At 46.0% G+C, this 21,664-nt stretch overlaps 1 protein-coding gene and 1 long non-coding RNA gene across 3 annotated transcripts in view; one reads left to right on the top strand and one right to left on the bottom strand.

Moving 5' to 3' along the window:
• The window catches only part of LRGUK (leucine rich repeats and guanylate kinase domain containing), a 54,596-nt gene that overhangs the window by 8,933 nt on the left and 23,999 nt on the right, over positions 1 to 21,664 (bottom strand). For both annotated transcript variants that reach the window (XM_083572629.1, XM_083572630.1), the window contains exons 12-17: positions 17,189 to 17,285; positions 13,817 to 13,930; positions 12,257 to 12,458; positions 10,983 to 11,099; positions 6,837 to 6,994; positions 4,391 to 4,479 (exon numbers count right to left, since the gene is read on the bottom strand). In XM_083572629.1, the coding sequence (XP_083428755.1) occupies positions 4,391 to 4,479; positions 6,837 to 6,994; positions 10,983 to 11,099; positions 12,257 to 12,458; positions 13,817 to 13,930; positions 17,189 to 17,285 (777 nt within the window). The remainder of the gene's footprint in view (positions 1 to 4,390; positions 4,480 to 6,836; positions 6,995 to 10,982; positions 11,100 to 12,256; positions 12,459 to 13,816; positions 13,931 to 17,188; positions 17,286 to 21,664) is intronic.
• LOC310743187 lies at positions 11,094 to 13,161 on the top strand. The gene is made up of 2 exons (XR_014538866.1): positions 11,094 to 11,229; positions 12,197 to 13,161. It is a non-coding gene; the product is annotated as an uncharacterized lncRNA (long non-coding RNA).

Here is a 21,664-nt window from a genome sequence, read left to right as displayed (position 1 = left end):
CTCAAGAGTAGGTCTAACGCCAGAGGGAACCCTATGCATGGCATATAATTGCACGCTTTATGGTTGTAGAAGCTGGGGAGCATGGCTGGCTGGCATGTTGGAAAATGCATGTACTACTGCTTGTGAGGACCATGTCCTTCTCATTCCGAAGGGTGCCAATCACCTCCCGTAGGCTGGAATTACCACCAGGCATGAAATTACTACAGTGGAATAGTACGGGGAATACCGTATTTTTCGCACCATAGGACGCACTTTTTCCCTCCTGAAAAGCAAGGGAAAATGTGTGTGCGTCCTATGGAGCGAATGCAGGCTTTCACTGAAGCCTGGAGAGCGAGAGGGGTCGGTGCGCACCGACCCCTCTCGCTCTCCAGGCTTCAGGAAGCTATCCGCTAGCCATGGGAGACCCAGCTCTCCCACGGCTAGCGGAGTGCTGCATTAATCCGGAAGCTTGGGGCGTGCGGAGCTCAGCGCGCCCCAAGCTTCTGGGTGCCGGCAAGGTCTCCGCTAGCCATCTAGCGGAGACCTTGCCGGCACCCAGAAGCTTGGGGCGCACTGAGCTCCGCACGCCCCAAGCTTCCGGATTAGCGCAGCGCTCCGCTAGCCGTGTCTAGGCTGCGGATGGTAGCCTGCTTCCCGGAGCGTTGGGCGCCCTGAAAGCAGAGCGCCCGGCGCTTCGGGAACACATCCGCAGCGTGGGGAGCCTTGCAGGAGTTCCCCGCAGGGCTCCCCATGCTGCGGATAGCAGCCTGCCGCCGGGCGCGAGAGGCGCCCTGAAGCAAAGCGCCCCTCGCGCCAGGCAGACATCTGCAGCATGCGGAGCCCTGCAGGAGTTCCCCACAGGGCTCCCCACGCTGCGGATAGCAGCCTGCCGCCCGGCGGGTGGGGCGCCCTGAAGCAGAGCGCCCCTCCCGCCAGGCAGACATCTGCAGCGTGGGGAGCCCTGCAGGAGTTCCCCGCAAGGCTCCCCACGCTGCGGATAGCAGCCTGCCGCCCGGTGGGTGTGGCGCCCTGAAGCAGAGCGCCCCTCGCGCCAGGCAGACATCTGCAGCGTGGGGAGCCCTGCAGGAGTTCCCCGCAGGTTTCCCTGACCTGCTTTTGGGGGGGAAATAAAGGGAAATTTTTTTTCCTTTATTTCCCCCCCAAAAAACTAGGTGCGTCCTATGGGACGGAGCGTCCTATGGTGCGAAAAATACGGTACTATTAATACTTGCTAACCAGCTTTGCTATCGTGGGGAGAGATCAAATGGTGTTCACCCTTTTGATCTCTTCACAAATTCTGAGGCTCAGGGTGGCCTGAGGGCAAAGGAAAAGATGTCACACACACACACCCTTTGCACACACAAAAGCCAACAGGGTAGCAGTTGAATTTACGTCAATACTCCCAGCGAGAGGACAGCATCTTCCAGCACAGACTAGACCAGGCATAGCCGAACTCTGGCCCTCCAGGTGTTTGGGACTACAATTCCCATCATCCCTGACCACTTGTCCTGTTAGCTAGGGATGATGGGAATTGTAGTCCCAAACATCTGGAGGGCCAGAGTTCGCCTATGCCTAGACTAGACCACGCAGCACACAGCTCTACCTTCCAACAGAGGGGAAGGGGGGGGCTCAGGCCACTACTGGCTCCCAGGATCTAACCCCTGCCTAATGAAAGCCAGCAGCACTGAAGCGGGTATCATCATTATCATTTGTTAAATTTACATCACGGTGGCCAACGCAAAACAGTTAAAACAGTACAATTAAAATCAAATGAACATGTGTTTTAAACATCAAAAAACAATCATATGACCACAGAGCTCATAAAATCAAGGTTGCCAGGAGCAGTATTTTTCAGTCATCAAATGCCTGGATAAACAGGAGCATTTTTGAGTTATTCCTGAATGTTAATAATGCGTGAGATTGAAGCACCTCCCCTAGGGAGGCCACGGGGAGCCACCACAGATAAGGCTCCACCACGGGTCAGAGCCAACCAGCCAGTGTCTCCCCTGTCTCCCCCACCAATCGTAGGGCCCGAGTTGCTTGATACTGGGAGAGACGCCCTTTTAGATACCTGGGTCCCAAGCCATTTTGGCTTTGCATGCTACTACTCACACCTTGAATGGAGCTCAGAATGCAAACAGCTGCCCCCCTGAGCCAAATTTGCACCCACCCTGCGGAATCCAAACTGCTGCATTCATTTAGGATAAAACTGGCTGACTTTCAGCAAAAGTGCACAAGAGACAACAGCCATCCCTCTTCAAGGCGGCGGAGACCTTTTTACATGGTGTTTCTCAGATAGGTGTGCAAAATGTTTTTCACTTCCCACTTACGTTTGAAGTGGACATGACCCTGCAGAGACAGCCTTTTCTTTAGCCCATTAGCACCCTTACTAATCAAGTGACGTTAGATTCGGGTGCCCACAAGGGACAGGGAGAAGGAACTCAAACCTTGGTCTTGCAGAGAGCTCTCCATAAAGAAGGCCGCCCCTCTGTCTCTTTGCAACAGAGTGGCTGGATGGAGAACGCAAAGCTGCTGAACTCCAGGAGCAAAGAACTATTTTCCATGAAAGGGGCCATTGTGTTCTAAATCAAAGCAGATGATTTTTCTCCCCCCCCCCCCAAGAGCTCAGCCAGGGAAAGGAGAAAGAAGGGAAAGGCAGAGATCTATTGAGGCTTTTTGCAATTACTTTTCAGAGAGACGGACTTCCTCTCTGACCCCCAAAGTTCACAAAGCGTACTCCAATCAACCAAAGTCTCGGGGAAAACAAATTCAAAGCAAGAGCAGATTTTCTGAATAAGAGAGCTCATCCAAAGCTGGCTGTATTTCGCGCCTGCTAAGTTTTGCACCAAAAGGAAGCTAAATTTGGCAACAGGTGTAAGTCAGGTTCATGGCACGGAAGGGCAAAGATGCGAGGCAGAGCAGCACATAGCGCCCCATGGCCACCACCAAGGTAAACTGTACAGTACCAAGGGCAGCTAAGTTATTTGGGCATCTGAAAATCCCATAAGTGCATCTCTCCCCACCTGGCAATGAGAACCTAAGTAGCGGCTACCTCACTCTGCCTAATGGTTAGGGTGTCCCTCTCCCGCAGCACTTCCTGGAGTTGGTTCCTCCCCACTCCCCCAGCACAAAGCCAGGAATGGATGGCTGAGTCAGTTTTGGTTTCTCTGTTTCCTATTTTGCCAGTCTGAAGGAGTGTCTCCACCCCCATCGTTCTGCCCGGACACTGAGGTCCAGCTCCGAGGGCCTTCTGGCAGTTCCCTCACTGCGAGAAGCCAAGTTACAGGGAACCAGGCAGAGGGCCTTCTCGGTAGTGGCGCCCTCCCTGTGGAACGCCCTCTCACCAGATGTCAAGGAGAACAACTGCCAGACTTTTAGAAGACATCTGAAGGCAGCCCTGTTTAGGGAAGCTTTTAATGTTTGATGTATTACAGTATTTTAATATTTTGTTGGAAGCCGCCCAGAGTGGCTGGGGAAGCCCAGTCAGATGGGCGGGGTACAAATAATAATAATAATAATAATAATAATAATAATAATAATAATAATAATTTTGCCTGTCCTAAATTCAGTTCTCCACATTCCTGTAGCAATTTGTGATTTTAAAAAAACATTATTCATGAAAACCTGTCAGCATTTTAGTGCAAATTTCTTTCAACACACCCATTTTTAGTTGCCGTTTTCTCTAATATACAGATTTTGGCAAGCAATTCCCCATAATGTGTATGTGTGTGTGTGTTAGCTTCACTAATATATGTATTTTTGTACATATTGTTTGACTGGAGAACGGCATTGCAGAATTCAGAGAAGTGCACATTTTGAAGGGAGGCTGTGTGTTGGTTCACCTATTGCATTGGGAAAGTGCAGATCAGATAGTTTCTCATGAAAATGAAACTGAATTTGTCCTCCATCCCTCCTGATGAAATGTAGCCCTCTTCCCAAGCAAGAAATGTAAAAATGAGAAAACAGACAGACGAGGGAGACTCCTCTGTGTTAGAATCCAACACAGAGAGCGGCTGGGGCAATCCAGTCAGATGGGTGGGGTACAAATTAATTGTTGCTGTTGTTAATATAATTGCTATTATTGATAATTGTGGTTGTTGCTATTTCTGAATGCATCTTTTGAGAAATCAAATCCCATCACAAGTTTTGTCCTTCATGTGTTCTGAAACATATTTGGAAAACAAGCAGTTTGTTGCCTGCAAAAATCTCGGAGGGATCAAGACTTCAGCACCTCTGACGAAAGTGGTCGGGAACTCATAGTGCAGAGCGTGGCTTGGGGTGTGTGGCTGCCAAGCTCCCCAGTCAATGAGCATAAATGCTTCACTTCCTGGTTTCTTAGAGCTTTGGGATCACGGAAGAAGCCTCTTTCCCGCTCCAGCTCATTGCAGCCCCTTCGCGTGCCTTTCCTTACCTCTGAAACAGCTGGCTATAGGAACTCACGGCCTTCCCTGTCAGCCCCTGCTTGGCCGTCTGCTGCCTCCTCTGAAGAGAAGCCTCCTCCTGAAAAAGAAGAACAATGAACTTAGAATCGTATAATTGTAGAGGTACCCCTAAGGGTCATCTAGTCCAACCCCCTGTCGTGCAGGAATCACAGGTAACTTGTTAGAATAAAACTTTGGAGGGGCTGTGAAACAGCAGAGAAGCTCCTCTCTGCCTAAAACCAGAGAGAGATAGCAAGGAGGAAAGACCTGTTTCTGGGTGAGAGGGGGCTCACGCAACTGGGGTTCAGGCAAAATCCTTGAACACAGAAATCTAGGTTATCAGGGAGATGGCTAATCAGCAGCCCTGTTCCCTAACACCTAATTTTCTGTGTGGAGGGATTTATTTATTGTATATTTAGCTATTTTTAAAATATTTCTAGGCTGTTGTTTTTGGCAGTGCTAATCACAGTGTTTGATTGCTTAATGTTTGATGCTGTTGTTGCTCTGAGGACCCTCTGGTCCTCTCACTGCGAGAAGTGAAGTTGCAGGGAACCAGGCACAGGGCCTTCTTGGTAGTTGTGCCCTCCCTGTGGAACACCCTCCCACCAGATGCCAAGGAGCTAAACAAGCACACAACTTTTAGAAGACATCTGAAGGCAGCCCTATGTATCGGGAAGTCTTTATGTGCTCCTGTTGTTTTAATTTGTTGGAAGCCGCCCAGAGCGGATGGGTAACCCACTCAGATTGACAGCGTATAAATTATTATTATAATTATTATGTTCAAGGCATGGGTAAGGGGTGGGGGGCAGCTGCCCTCCCTATCCCTACCTCTCTCCAGAGAAACGAAAGCCTTTTGCTAATTGGTGGGTAACGGATCAGTTTCCGGCTTCTCTTCTCCATCTGGAACTCGAACTCCAGAAAACCGGGGAACAAATCTTCTTAGCGATAAGGAAGGATGGTAATAATTCCATAGCTGCCATGCCTGCTGAGCTCAGATTCAGCATTATTACATACCATCATTCTAGAACCTCAGTGTGTGTGTGTGTGTGTGTTTTTAAAAAACAGCTTCCATTGGATTCCCAACTCCTTCCGGCTGTGATACGGGGAGGATTAGTTGCATAGGAATATATAGGAAGCTGGCAAATAATGGGTCATTTATCCTTGTAGCTCAACACTGACTACTCTGATGGGCTGTGGCTCTCTGAGTCCGAGACAGAGTTGTTGTTTTTACCATCACTTTTTTTACTTGATCCTTTCAACTAGAGGGGGAATGACTGAACCTGAGACCTGTCTCATCAGAATGCTACAAGTCAAAGTCATCCACGGAAGCAGGATGTCAGCGGATTCAGGGCAGACAGCAGGCGTGGTACTCCTTCGCACAGTGTGCAGTTAAAGCCACGTGCACAAAAACATTAAACTACATATTGAAATATTAAAATACAGGAAGGAAATTTTAAAGGGAAAAACTGAGGCAGAGTTAATAAAATTCATTTTTAAAATAAATTTTTAGTAATTTTTTATAATTTGACATTATTATATATTTTTTATAATTTGACATTAATAATTCCTTACATTTTGGCTTCCCATCCTTACGTCCGGGATGTTCCTATTGTATTCCTTTATCTGCTGCCATAACTGCCACTTATTTTCTATTGTAACTTATATTACAATCATTTATTTATTCTCCTTCCCTTGTCTCTTATTCAAATCCTGCTCACGATTTCGTTTGGCTATAGTTTTTTCTCTCTCAAATAGGACAGATATAAAATTCTAATATAGTGAGATCTAAAGGTCTGGGAGCGGACCTTTCAGCCTTTTAAAAGACACCTGAGCATCATCAGTGTTGGCACTTGCCAAAGCTCAGGGAGAATTTAGAGATGCTGCAGCAGGAAAGGCCCTCTCTCCTGCGGCTGCTGATTGCCACTTCCATGGGCTGCACAAGCAGAATCAGCTGCTTGTAATGATCACGTAGGGAACCCTTGGTGTAAGTAAGACTTTGGATATGATTAATCATAAGGGACGTGGGTGGCGCTGTGGGTTAAACAGCCTAGGGCTTGCCGATCAGAAGGTCAGCGGTTCGAATCCCCGCAACGGGGTGAGCTCCCGTTGCTTAGTCCCTGCTCCTGCCAACCTAGCAGTTCGAAAGCACATCAAAATGCAAGCAGATAAATAGGTACCGCTCCGGCGGGAAGGTAAACGGCGTTTCCGTGCACTGCTCTGGTTCGCCAGAAGCGGCTTAGTCTTGCTGGCCACATGACCCAGAAGCTGTGCGCCGGCTCCCTTGGTCAATAAAGCGAGATGAGCGCCGAAACCCCAGAGTCGGTCACGACTGGAACTAATGGTCAGGGGTCCCTTTACCTTTAATCATAGTCTCTCTCTCTCTCTCTCTCTCTCTCTCTCTCTCTCTCTCACACACACACACACACACACACTTACCACTGGTGTTTTCTCTGCTGAAAGTCTGGCAGATATGACGGCAGAGTAATTTTTGGCCGATGAGTCCAAAAACTCACTGGGGGTGGGCGATGGCGCTACCCCATCGGTTCCTTTGAGGGAGGCTGTTTTCAGAGGCACTGTGAGCATCCCGTTTGGAACTGAGAAAGAGAAGGGGAGCTCACTTAGCCCGGCAAACGAAATCAGCAGAAAGGCCAGCGGGAATTAAGGAGTTCTGGGACTTGCCATTCTTGAGAAAGCACGTCACGGAAGACGACACCCACCTCCGGGCCTCTCGGCCTGTTCTAGAATCCCCTTGCAGAAGGGAAGGTGGGGGTCTGTGGCCCTTCAGTTGCTATGGGACTACGGGACCCATCAGCCACTGCAGCCAGGGATGATGGGAGCTGTAGTCCAGTGACACCTGGAGGGTCCCAGGGTCCCCACCTAAACTATACAACATTTCTCTCTCTCTCTGCTTCCCTCCAAGAAATGGAGAAGGGATGCTGAGCCCAGGGTTAAGAACATTGCTTGCTCTGTTCTAAAATGGCTACTGAAGTTCAGCCTAGAATGCAGAATCTGGACACTGGAAGTAGGTTTACATAAACACCCTCAAGGATTATCTACTGGGTTTTCCCCCTCATGGGAATGGGTTTTAAGCTCAGCTCAGGCCCTCTTGACTTCCTGGGCCCCAGAAAGCTCTCCGTGGGCCCACAAGGTTTTCGGCAAAAGCCCTATTAAAAAGACCAGGAACTGTGAATAAATGTGCGAATGGGCCTTGTGCAGGAAAATGGCATTTCTGAACATCATTTAGGATTGTTGTTCCCAGACCCAAAATATGTTTTGGGCTGGAGCTGGCCAAGGGGAACAATTATGGCACCTCCATCACTCTGCTTGAATGCCACTTCCACCCACAGCTGCCTCTTTGCTCTCTGTCCATTAGCAAAAGCTCACGGATGTCTGTTCATTAGAAGAAGAAGATTTTTAATAGCTTCCCATTATATCAAACATCCAATCTCCCCCTATTACGATCTTACTGCAAATGTTCATACTAAAGAGTCAACCTTGAGGCAAGATTTTGCCCCCTCCTTCCTAAACAAACAAACAAACAATTTCCCCTCATCCATAAGGAAAGAGCAATCTCTTCCCCCAAATACGATCATTACTTTAATTCGGAACACCTACAAATGAAACTCTAAATGAATTTAATGGAGCGTAGTAAATTTCAAAGTTACTTTTATGGATGGTGGAATTGCCCAAACTCAGCGCTCATAATGAAGTTGCTGTGGCTGACGAAGAAATGCAAATTGACAGGACGGCAAAGACATTAGAGGCCATTAAGAGCTCCTGCAAGGAATATCAGATGGTTTATGGCACAGCATAAAATGATAAGGGGGAGGAGGGCTCTTTTTAACTCCTCTGCCCTCCTTAATCATTGCATCCACCAAGGAAGCAAGAAAGAAAAAGAAAGAAAGAAAGAAAGAAAGAAAGAAAGAAAGAAAGAAAGAAAGAAAGCCTTTCACGTTTTGTGAACTTTTGGCTCACATGCCCAAAGGCCTCTGTTGAAGGTGACTTTTTGCTGAGCACTTGGCAGGTTAAATTAAAAGAGGTGGCAGAGAAGCTTTCAATCGGATGTGTGGGGGTCAGGGAGCCAGCAAGTTCACGATTATGAGCACTGAGACAAGGATAGCAGGGGCGTAATGCTTTAAGAATATGGAAAAAGGGTACAAATAGGTAAAAAAAGTTAATAAGAGTATGCAAAAATGAATTGATAATGGATGAAAATACTGAGTTATAAAATGTCAAGTTATAGAGATAAGATGAATGAAAGAGGGTAAGAATTTGCTGATTTGATTATTTAAATGGGAATACAAGAAGGGGAGGTGTGAGGAAGTCAAAGAAACAAGCAAATGAGTTTTAAATTATGAAAAAGAATTGTTTTTAATCTTTTGTATTTTTTTTTTCGTGTGTGTTTACTCTTATTTTTTTCCTCTTGTTTCTCTACTATGTGTTTTTGTATATTTGTTTTTTGTAAAATCTTAATAAATATTTCTTTTAAAAAAAAAGGATAGCAGGGGCGTATGACAGCTATTCTGAGAGGCCAAAGTGCCACAGGGCAAAACACTTGCAGCAAAGACAGCTGGAGACATACTCCTCATGTACAGGTGTTTGATGCTGATGCCAGGAGTCTCTGAGCCAAGATGGGCAAGCTGGAGTGCTTGGTCTCAGAACAAGATATAGCAAGCCTAATAGAAACCTGGTGGGATGGAGAGAACAAGTTGATACAAATTCTATAGCAAGAACCAGGTCTAGGTGGTGTCTGACTGTACATCAAAGAGGATCTGGAGTCCAGTAAGATAAAAATCCTCAAGAGGCAGACTCCTCCACGGAGTCGTTGTGGATGGGGAGCTCAGATGAGAAGAACAATTTAGTGCTGAACAAAATGCATCTTGACATGGAGAATGAGATCAAACAGGCATTGGACAGAAAAAGTGCTCTAGAAATGGGTGAGCTCAATTTCCTGCAAATGGACTTGATATAGAAGCACCCAGAAGAGGTAACATTTCTAGATAGCCCAGAATACCTGGGCATGAAACCGATCAGAGGGGCAGTGATCCTGGACGTAAAAAGGTAAAGGTACCCCTGCCTGGACGTAATGCTGTACAAATGGCAACTTCAAAGCCAAATGGTTGGCAAGCCTAGCACAGGACTTCCTCTTTCAATGATGAGTGCAAATGTTTGCATGGAACAAGCTGCTGTTGTTGTTGTTTAGTCATTTAGTCGTGTCCGACTCTTCGTGACCCCATGGACCAGAGCACGCCAGGCACTTCTGTCTTCCACTGCCTCCTGCAGTTTGGTCAAACTCATGCTGGTATCTTCAAGAACACTGTCCAACCATCTCGTCCTCTGTCATCCCCTTCTCCTTGTGCCCTCCATCTTTTGCCTGTCAAAAACATGTTGTTATTGTTTAGTCGTTTAGTCGTGTCCGACTCTTCGTGACCCCATGGACCAGAGCACGCCAGGCACTTCTGTCTTCCACTGCCTCCTGCAGTTTGGTCACACCCATGCTGGTATCTTCAAGAACACTGTCCAACCATCTTGTCCTCTGTCATCCCCTTCTCCTTGTGCCCTCCATCTTTCCCAAAATCAGGGTCTTTTCCACCTCTTCTCATGAGGTGGCCAAAGTATTGGAGCCTCAGCTTCACGATCTGTCCTTCCAGTGAGCACTCAGGGTTGATTTCCTTCAGAATGGATAGGTTTGATCTTCTTGCAGTCCATGGGACTCTCAAGAGTCCTCCAGCACCAGAATTCAAAAGCATCCATTCTTCGGCAATCAGCTTTCTTTATGGTCCAGCTCTCACTTCCATACATCACTACTGGGAAAACCATAGCTTTTACTATACGGACCTTTGTTGGCAAGGTGATGTCTTTACTTTTTAAGATGCTGTCTAGGTTTGTCACTGCTATTCTCCCAAGAAGCAGGCGTCTTTTAATTTTGTGGCTGCTGTCACCATCTGCAGTGATCATGGAGCCCAAGAAAGTAAAATCTCTCACTGCCTCCATTTCTTCCCCTTCTATTTGCCAGGAGGTGATGGGACCAGTGGCCATGATCTTCATTTTTTTGATGTTGAACTTCAGACCATATTTTGTGTTCTCCTCTTTCACCCTCATTAAAAGGTTCTTTAATTCCTCCTCACTTTCTGCCATCAAGGTTGTGTCATCTGCATATCTGAGGTAGTTGATATTTCTTCCGGCAATCTTAATTCCGGCTAGGGATTCATCCAGCCCAGCCTTTTGCATGATGAATTCTGCATATAAGTTAAATAAGCAGGCAAACAATATACAGCATTGTCGTACTCCTTTCCCCTTCATGGATCACTGCCTTGCCGTGGCGAAGGGGCTTGCATAACTCAGAGAAGCTATGAACCATGCCGAGCAGGGCACCCAAGATGAACAGGTCTTAGTGGAGAGTTTTGACCAAACGTGATCCACCTGGAGGAGGAACCGACAAGCCACTCCAGTATCCCTGCCAAGAAAACTCCATGGACAAAGACAACTGGTGGAACAAGCTATCTGTGGCAAATTCCCATTCTGCTTCCCGGAAGCAACACAACTGTCAGGCTACACCTGGGGGGATCTGCAATGCCATACCTGAAAGGAGATTGGTGTCCGATGCAGAAACTCTGACCTCGGTTTCCGACGGCTGCTTTATCCCCAGGAACTCCTCAATGAGTTTGCTCAGACTGGTGAATGCTTCGTCAAAATCGTCTGAACGTGAAGGGATGCACATATGAAGAGAAAGAAAAGAATTAACACGGCCAAATCCTGGAAGACCTTCAGTCGTGACAATTTGGATTGCTGGCATTCTAGAATGTGGCAAATTGCCCTCCTTGAAAAGGTATCATAAACTAAAAGTAGCTAAAGGGCAGAATTTGCATGACCACATTTATTTGCTAAATGGCATGGTTTTATTTCTTATATATTATTTCTTATATTAAGGTGCCCAAGTCACTTGGCACCACCATTATATGCAAACGTCTGGCTCATCTAAGACTTTATAGAATCTTTATTCTCAGTAATTATGGAACTCACAGATGGACAATACTTTTATTCTTCGTATATTATTTGAAAAGGGAATTATATGTATGAGTCAATTCTTTATCCCTTTGGAGCTGCACTGTAACTTTGTAATTTTGTCCTTCCGGGCTATGACGCTTCTTCATCATCATTATCATTATCATTATTATTATTATTATTATTATTATTATTATTATTATTACATTTATTTATTTATATCCCACCTTTCCCCCAAATTGAGACTCAAGGCAGATTACAGATTAAAAATACAAAACGCAGATACAACAGAAAAACAAACAAAAAACATAAAAAAGATAGTCATTAAAAAGTAATTAAACACTAACAGAATTGAAACCATGTCTGTCTATCAAGATCCATGAAAAATGCTGATATTCGTTGTGTTGAAAAGGTTGAACTTTTTAGCAAAATCAGTGCAATATTAAATACGAGAGAGAGAGAAGAAGTATCGCTTATGGCAGAGATCACTCAATTTGTTTAGGCTTGTGGGCACATCTAGATTTTTGACTGAGTCTTGTGGTCATCAGCTACTCTGATAACTTCTCCCCCACCCCCAGATACAGAGAACAAATGTTCAGGCAATTTATCTTGTCGTCCCCCCCCCCCCCCAATCACATGGATGTTGGCACATGTCCTGGCAATCTCCTTTAACCCCATGAGCATCTCATGCAGGACAAGAGAGTTAGGAGTTAGGCGAGTTAGGAGTGCTTGCTATGATAGTTTGGATGGACTGCGCAAACTCTGCTTCTTCCATTTGACTGCCTTCCCAGGAAGATTGCAGCGCTACCTTGCCAGTAGAGGAGGCTCGGGTTCCAAAGGGATGGACTCACCGACGTTGATGACCGCGTCAAAGAACCCTGGGAAGTCCTGGTTCAGCTGAATGTACATGCCCACCCTGCGGACTGCTTCTTCGATCTCTGCCCTACTGAACAGCCCCATCCGTCGCAGCTGACCCCCGTATCTCTCTTTGTTCACTGGGATCAGTAGGATGTACCGAGGTTGGAAGTAGGAATTCTTCAAGCTTCTAACACCCTTTAAAAAACAGAGGTACTCGGTTATCATTCACTTCAAGGCTTCACAGGCCTTGGCTGAAGTTGTTAAATCACACACAGTACCCCAGATTGACACAAAGGCTGTAAGGACTGTTTAAGAGGTAGAGTCGTACCTTGGTTCTCGAACACCTTGTGACTTGAACGTTTTGGCTCCCGAATGCCGCAACCCCGGAAGTAAGTGTTCCGGTTTGCAAACGTTTTTTGGAAGCCAAACTTCCGACGCTGCTTCCAATTGAATGCATCAAGCTCCTGCAGCCAATCAGAAGCTGCGTCTCGGTTTGCAAATATTTTCGGAAGTCGAACGGACTTCCGGAATGGATTCCATTCGAGAACCAAGGTACAACTCTACTGTCAAGACTGGATTCTCCTAATTTTAGGTGCAGAGCCAGCAGTCTGGATTGTGGGCATCTCTCAGTTGAGAGATTGATCGGGCATCTGATTAACTTCTTATCAGAGGACAGGTCCCCTTACACCTCTGAAAAAACGGCCTGTTTTGGAGCAACAATTTTAAGGCGAAAATATTGTGGAATGCTAAGTTAAATTGTTCAGGGGAGCACTCTTATCCTACAGAATGCCTGGCTTTAATCGTTATTTTAACTGTGTAATGTATTTTATTCTGATTTATGTATCTTGTCTTTTTTTTTTTCCAATGCTTTCGGCTGCACAAATAAGTAATATTCATTTGTTAAGTGGATCTTAAACCTCTTTAGTGGGGCAGTGAAGCAAGGAGTAGGCAAATTGTTTCAGCTCAAATGAGGTTCTTGCTTTGAGTTCATGTTTCTGGGAAAAAAGCATCTAATTAATAACTTAGCTATTGATTATATAACTTAGTTAATGATTATATAACTAACAATTAACTTATTATATAACTCTACCATTCTGTGATTCAATGAACCACAGCTTTGGATCTAGGGCTTGACACAGGGCCAGCACTTGGTTTATGATAAAAACATACTGTATTTTTCCATGTATAAGACAACAGTTTTTCCTTAAAAATAATAGGCAAAAATTGTGGGTCATCTTATACACGGACAGCAGAGGGGGGAACGGGCGATTGGTGTCAGCAGTCAGCAGGAGATTGCCAGCGGCGATTGGGCGTGTGATTGGTTGCTGCAGCAAGGCCTGCTGACGATTGGCTGTGGCTGTGGTAACTGGACGTTGATATACTGTATTGACAAGTGGTTTCATCAAGTTCACAGATGGGCTTTTGGTGGCGAGCGTGCAGACGACTGTTGTGGTCCCAAAAATTAGGGGTCGTCTTATACATGGGGGCACGGAAAAATATGGTAATTACATGGACTTTGCTATGGCTTAAGGTGCTTCCATCCCCATCGTTACCTCTATTTCCATATGAATGCAGGTTGCAAGTCCCTCCCTAGCGATGGACTCAATTGTGTCCCGACCCATTCCGTAGTAGAAGCCGCTGTACTTAAAAGTTGCAATGAATTTCCCCTGGAATGAAAAGAATGAAGCCTGGGAGGCAAGAAAGACCAAGGGGAAAGCTCTCGCCAGAAACCACAATCTAGATCCCAGAATCTAATACTCTGACATGCCGTTCCTCACATCAGATACATGGCAGCTTGATTTCTCCTGCTTTAAGCAGGAAATGTAGGGTTGACGCATGTGCTGACTGGGAGCTTGTGTAAAAGAGTGGGTGAGAGATGGAACTATGAACCAGAAGACCCCACCATTAAAGTATTTATCTTCTTCTCCAGCAGGTCCCAGGATGGGTTATAGCAATGGGAGGGCCGAAATAAATATGGGAGAAGCAATGCCGACGTACCCCTGAATTTATCTCCTGCTTCTAAGAACAGCAAGGAAGTATCGGTCACGCTGTGAACATTGTAACGCACTTGATAAATACTAAAGTGATGTTGTCGTTAATTTCATTGACAGAAGTTCCAGCCCATCTGGGAGACTAAGGTTGGATTTGCATGTTAGGAGGAAGCACTGGTGATTGGCACACAAAAAATAGGATAATTGTGTCGCGCTTTCTAATTCAGCCCAGGTGGGGATGATGGGAGTTGCAGTCCAAAAATACCCGGAGGGTGTCAGGTTGATGAAGACTCTTCTACCCCAGTTATCCCACCAGTCTTCTAACCACAAAAAGCCAGACAAGAAAAGTGATGGAAAACTGCACTTCTGGGAAACGTGCAGAGTGACAACAGCTAGCTGGCAGTGCCATGCAAAGTCTGTGCGAACAGATGGGGACGGATGCTCATGGAAGAGGCAAAGTTGTATAACCTCGTCTCAAGTTTCGTGCAAGCATATCGGCAGGCATGCTCAATAAACAGCCCATCTGGGTGCTCCCCACGCAAGAGAAGCTCTCCTGTGGTGATGAGATGTGTGAGCTCAGCCTATGGGCATTTCTCCACAGGGAAGTCTCATGAATTTCCCCTTCGCACGCTACCCTGGGAGTGCCATAAAAGACGGCCCATTTGTGCTCCTTCCTCCAGCACTTTTTCAAGACGCACTATCTGAGACCCGCACAGTGGAAAGACAAAATTCCCTTCGGCCGGGATCACAGAAAAAGAATGCCACATCAGGTCGGGTTCTCAAGTCCAGCATTCAGTTTATTTGTTTTATTTTATTTAGTTATTGCATTCATACGGCACCTTTTCCTCCAAGCAGCTCAAGGTAGAGAGAATGGCTCTCCCCCTTCCTCATTTTATTACAACAACCTACTGTGAGGTAGGTTAGGCTAAGAGGCTGAGTGACTGAACCAAGGTTACTCAGTGAGCTCCATGGCTATGTGGGGATTTGAACTCTGGTCTCCCAGGCCCCGGGACGCGGGTGGCACTGTGGATTAAACCACAGAGCCTAGGACTTGCCGATCAGAAGGTTGGCGGTTCGAATCCCCGCGACGGGGTGAGCTCCCGTTGCTCGGTCCCTGCTCCTGCCAACCTAGCAGTTCGAAAGCACATCAAAGTGCAAGTAGATAAATAGGTACCACTCCGGCGGGAAGGTAAACGGTGTTTCCGTGCGCTGCTCTGGTTTGCCAGAAGTGGCTTAGTCATGCTAGCCACATGACCCGGAAGCTGTATGCCGGCTCCTTCGGCCAGTAAAGCGAGATGAGCGCCGAAACCCCAGAGTCAGCCACGACTGGACCTAATGGTCAGGGGTCCCTTTACCTTTACCTCCCAGGTCCCAGTCTGACACTCTGGGCTCTGACAGTCTGACCACCACTGGCTCTAAGCATCAGCCGGGCACATGATTTTGGAAACCTCACAAAGCAGAGCATGAAGATCACAAGCAGCAGCCCATGTGGCTTGGGTGCAAGAAGCACTTATACGCCTTGCCCAGAGGCTACTCTGCTGAACAATGAGGTGAACCAGCATGTTATGGGATGACGGAACACATTAAAAAAGAAAGATTAAAAGCTCAGATTTGTTGCTCGTGTGCATAACCCTCTCACAGAATGAAGAGCACGGTACCCTTTGAAAGTGAGCTGGAGGCTCTTCAGCAATTAAGGAACAGCTAGAGAGATTATTCAGTACATGTTGACCACAGCAAACTATGGCAAGTTCTTAAAGAAATTGGAGTGCCTGATCACCTCATCTGTCTCCTGAGAAATCTCTATGTAGAACAAGAAGCTACAGTTAGAACTGGATATGGAATAACTGATTGGTTCAAAATTGGGAAAGGAGGACGACAAGGCTGCATATTGACTCCCTGCTTATTTAACATATATGCAGACTTCATCATGCGAAAGGCTGAGCTGGATGAATCCCAAACCGGAATTAAGATTGCCGGAAGAAATATCAACAACCTCAGATATGCTGATGACACAACCTTGGTGGCAGAAAGTGAGGAGGAATTAAAGAACCTTTTAACGAGGGTGAAAGAGGAGAGCGCAAAATATGGTCTGAAGCTCAACATCAAAAAAACTAAGATCATAGCCACTGGTCCCATCACCTCCTGGCAAATAGAAGGGAAAGAAATGAAGGCAGTGAGAGATTTTACTTTCTTGGGTTCCATGATCACTGCAGTCACGAAATTAAAAGACACCTGCTTCTTGGGAGAAAAGCAATGACAAACCTAGACAGCATCTTAAAAAGCAGAGACATCACCTTGCCGACAAAGGTCTGTATAGTTCAAGCTATGGTTTTCCCAGTAGTGATGTATGGAAGTGAGAGCTGGACCATAAAGAAGGCTGATCGCCAAAGAATGGATGCTTTTGAATTCTGGTGCTGGAGGAGACTCTTGAGAGTCCCATGGACCGCAAGAAGATCAAACCTATCCATTCTTAAGGAAATCAGCCCTGAGTGCTCACTGGAAGGACAGATTGTGAAGCTGAGGCTCCAATACTTTGGCCACCTCATGAGAAGAGAAGACTCCCTGGAAAAGACCCTGGTGTTGGGAAAGATGGAGGGAACAAGGAGAAGGGGACGACAGAGGACAAGATGGTTGGACAGTGTTCTTGAAGATACCAGCATGAGTGTGACCAAACTGCAGGAGGCAGTGGAAGACAGGAGTGCCTGGTGTGCTCTGGTCCAGGGGGTCACGAAGAGTCGGACACAACTAAACGACTAAACAACAACAACATGTTTTTGACAGGCAAGTTAAACAAACAGTCCCACAGGTCGTTTTCTTCTCCAATAGCTCAAGCCTCAATGGATTTCCGCACCCTCACCCTTTAGCGTGAGCTGTGATGAACTGCCAGCCATCCTCCCCTCAGGCCAAAGGAGGGCAAATCAGCCCATGCCTTACCATGGTCACCATTTTGTCAAACTCTTCCTGGGAAACAAAATAGTAATCTAATCTGTTTTCTTCTCCAAAATAAGCAGTCCTCGTGGTGTGGCAGGGACTGAAAGATAAGGCAAACAGAAAACAGAATAAGCAAGTGAAGGGAGAAGGCACCATTAAGGAGCTCGAGGGCAATCTAGTGCACATTTACACAGGAGAGGAGTAAATCCCATTTATCTCAGCATGCAAAGTGTTAGGCTGTAAAGGATGTGTTTGCGTATGCATATATATATATTTACTTATGAACATAGCAAAGGTTGATAAAATTATGAATGCCCTTAAGAAATAAATCTACCCCCTTCAGATGATTGGCAGTAAATCCAGGACAGAGAAAAGAAAGCCACACAATGCATCTTATACAACAGAAAATAATATTTAGAATTTATTGGACTCCATTACATTTGTATAGGAAAGGACCGTCTAATGCAGGCATAGGCATACTCGGCCCTCCAGATGTTTAGGGACTACAACTCCCATCATCCCTAGCTAACAGGACCAGTGGCCAGGGATGATGGGAGTTGTAGTCCCAAAACATCTGAAGGGCCGTCTTTGCCTATGCCTGGTCTAATGCAGTTCTTTGTTGGAGATTTAATAAGGATAATGGCTCCTTGAAACGTATGTTCTTACTAACTTCTAACATATGTTACTAACTACTAACATATGTTCTTACTTACTTACTGCTTACAAACTCACTAAGTTTTGGGGGAATGTGTTTGGCTGCATAAATATGACTATGCAGAAAAACTTTTAAAAATTCAGAGGAAAATATTCTTTTGAATTTTACACCTGTTGGTATAAACAGAAGTTGACAACCGGGCAACAAAAGTGGATTCTACACGTTCTAACTGTGGCCAAAAGACTGGTGTTGATGAACTGGAAGAACACAGATTTTGGACTGAAGACATCACAGCACTCACTGTTTCACACACTGATGCTAGACGCAGCCAACAGGCCATTGCAGAGTAAATGAACAAAAGGAATCAGAGAAGAGGCATCATCCATGTGAATTATGGGAGAAGGGAACTCAGAGAGTGATGCTTAGGGTTAGAATTTGGCAGGTGTGTGTGCATGTTTTATTGTTTTTGTTTTACAAGTACAGAGCATGTCCCTCCCTATTTTCATCTGTGAAATGTTGAGTGGGGTGTGATTCTCCCACCTCCTTCAGATGTTATAGTGCCTGTGGAGGAGGCCTAAAAATCCCAGCCATTCCTGCCACAACACTCCAGGGAAAGGGATTCAGGAACCATCTTATTCAATAACTGTGTCAAATGAGAACCGTATGAGGCACGTGGACCCTATAAAGCTGAAACTTCAAAGGCTTGATTTTCTCAGCAATTTTTATAAATATACACATCTTAAAAGGTCAGTTCTGGGCACTGACCAGATGTTTTGAATGGCCTTTTAAAAAAAACTTATGTTACAAGCTCCTTTTAACAGCAAGGTCATGTTTACATTTGAAGTTGCCCAGTATCTTCCATAAAATACAGTTTTAACAAGTGGCATGTTGAAAATTCTAAAAGCAGCATACGAAAGCTACAGAAACCTCCTCTGAATAATAAAAATGCAGCTTTGCTTTATGGTAGCAATTTTCTGCTCTGCTAAGACTGCTTTGCTCTCTGTTCTTCACATGCATGATGCTTATTGAGGGAATAAAATATAAAATAAAACACAACAAGGCTCTTTCAAAACTGAAGGTGTTTGGAAAATCCCCAGCAGTTTTCAATTAAAGGGAAATTCCAGCCAGGCTTTTCAAACTATGTAATTTATTTAATATGTATTGTATTTGATGTCTCTCCCCACCCACTACTCCCTTTCAGCCAGGAGATTTATTTCAAAGTCTTTGGTTTACAATACACTGAAACCTCCAGGAAGGAAGAGTGCCATTGTGCTCACATCCTGCTTCCAGGGTTCCCATGGGCACTGTGAGAACGGGATGCTGGACTAGAGAGGCCCCTGGCCTGATCCAGCAGAACTCTTCTTATGTTCTTGGGATGATAGAAGCTGCAGTTCAAGAGCATCTGGGAGTTGCCAGGCTTGCTAAACTTGACATAAGATGACTCTCGGGGGCCCTTCCAACACTACAATTCTATGCCATACCGGTAGGAAGGTATGTGCTTTAAGGTCTAAGAAGGTCTAAGGTCTATTTACGGGACCGCCTCTCCTGGTATGCCCCACAGAGGACCTTAAGGTCCATGAATAACCATAGTTTAGAGGTCCCAGGCCCTAAGGAAGTCAGATTATCCTCCACCAGGGCCTTCTCAGTGATGGCTCCGACCTGGTGGAATGCTCTGTCCCATGAGACCAGGGCCCTGCAGGACTGAACTTCCTTCCGCAGGGCCTGAAAGAAAGAGCTATTCCGCTTGGCTTTCAGTTTGAACTTAGCCTGATCTTTTATTCCCCTTCCTTCCCTCCCTCTCCCCTTTTTATGAAGATTACCCGCTCTGGGATCCCACAGCTAATTCTCCCCTGGTCTCCTCGCTGGCCCAAATAGGACTAATTTAGCCAGCTAGCCCTGGTGATTATCTAATGTTTATTGGATGGATTTCCCCCCTAAATTGATTTTTGAATTCTGAATTTATTGTTATTCATGTATTTTCCTGTATTTTATGCTGTTTTTTGTTGCATCAATTAAGTGTTTTAAATTTGTTGTTAGCTGCCCTGACCACCTTAGAGACCAACTAAGTTTTTTCTTGGTACAAGCTTTCGTGTGCATGCACACTTCTTCAGATACCTGTAGATCACTGTAGATCAGGAACTGCTAACCTTTGGACAGCTCAGGGAGAGCCGGTCAGACGCCCAAATGGGTCACCCAGGAACTGGAGCTATCCTTGTGTACATTCAGATTCTGCCATCGCCCACCCATAAGAGGCAGGGGGAGTGCAAGGAACAGGCTTGCTTTCTGAAGGGTCCCATAAAGAGCCCGAGTGGCAGGGATTCCAAGATGTGCGTGAGAGAGCAGTGAAATTTACACCGAAATCCACTGTATCTTTTCCTTACAATGGAAACGGTAAATAATATTGTATTCAACTACATCTTTGGCTTTCCCTTCTGTTCAGGCCATCAGTCCAATACTGCGATACAGTGGTACCTCGGGTTACATACGCTTCAGGTTACAGATGCTTCAGGTTACAGACTCCGCTAACCCGGAAATAGTACCTCGGGTTAAGAACTTTGCTTCAGGATGAGAACAGAAATCGGGCTCCGGCGGCGCGGTGGCAGCGGGAAGCCCCATTAGCTAAAGTGGTGCTTCAGGTTAAGAACAGTTTCAGGTTAAGAACGGGCCTCCGGAACGAATTAAGTACTTAACCCGAGGTACCACTGTATTTGGAAAGCCAACACAAATCCTGGACAGACTCTCTGGACTGCCATGAAACCCTACCCTGGGATTAGAGCTGGCATTATACAAATACAAGGTAAAATGCGCTGAACATGAATGGGGTCAGGTTCTGTAGCTAAACCATGAAATGAATGTCTAGGTGTACATATATTTGCAGCGGTGACTGGACAGCTCAATGCAGTTTGCGAGTGGCTAAGTCCATCACACGGGGGTGGTGCTGTGGGTTAAACCACAGAGCCTAGGACTTGCTGATCAGAAGGTTGGCGGTTCATATCCCCACGACGGGGTGAGCTCCCGTTGCTCTGTCCCTGCTCCTGCCAACCTAGCAGTTCGAAAGCACATCAAAGTGCAAGCAGACAAATAGGTACCGCTCCGGCAGGAAGGTAAACGGCGTTTCTGTGTGCTGCTCTGGTTCGCCAGAAGCGGCTCATGCTGGCCACATGACCCGGAAGCTGTACGCCGGCTCCCTCGGCCAATAAAGCGAGATGTGCGCCGCAACCCCAGAGTCGGTCACGACTGGACCGAATGGTCAGGGGTCCCTTTACCTTTACTTAAGTCCATCACAACCAATTAAACCAGTGGCAAGGAACCTCTGGCCCACCAACCTAATGAATCAGGGCAGCAGCCCTTAGCATTTGGTCTATGAGGTCAACCCACAGGAACCAGTCCTACACTGGGCATCATATATTATGTCAGGTCAGAGGCAATAGAAGAAGTTGCTCCCTACTGAAAGTGGGGTTTTCAGACACTGTCAATCATTTACTTAATCAGCGGTGCCTTCAAAGCCCTTTGATTTCAAACTGGGCAGGTAAAGTAAAGCATGTCATCTGGTGTCATTGTGACATCAAATGATTGACTGATGGGTGGTCCCTGCCCACCTGTCAAAATGACCCACGGGGGCTGGAGGAACCAGCTGGGAATGGTTTCACACTGCTCAATTAAACCTTTCCCCCCTGATTAACTTAATCTATGTGGTTATTTTACCAAACGCTCAATATAGCTGCCTTTTGGCTATTTTGAACAAAAAGCAAGATAACTCACAATTTTATAAGTATGTAGTTACTGTTCATTGTTAAGAAGAAAGGTCATTTTAGACCCAGCCA

Source organism: Podarcis filfolensis (assembly GCF_964270895.1).
Source record: "Podarcis filfolensis genome assembly, chromosome: 10".
NCBI classification, from domain to species: Eukaryota; Metazoa; Chordata; class Lepidosauria; order Squamata; family Lacertidae; genus Podarcis; species Podarcis filfolensis.
The sequence above is the reverse complement of the archived record's forward strand: the minus strand, read 5'-3'. Positions and strand labels throughout refer to the sequence as shown.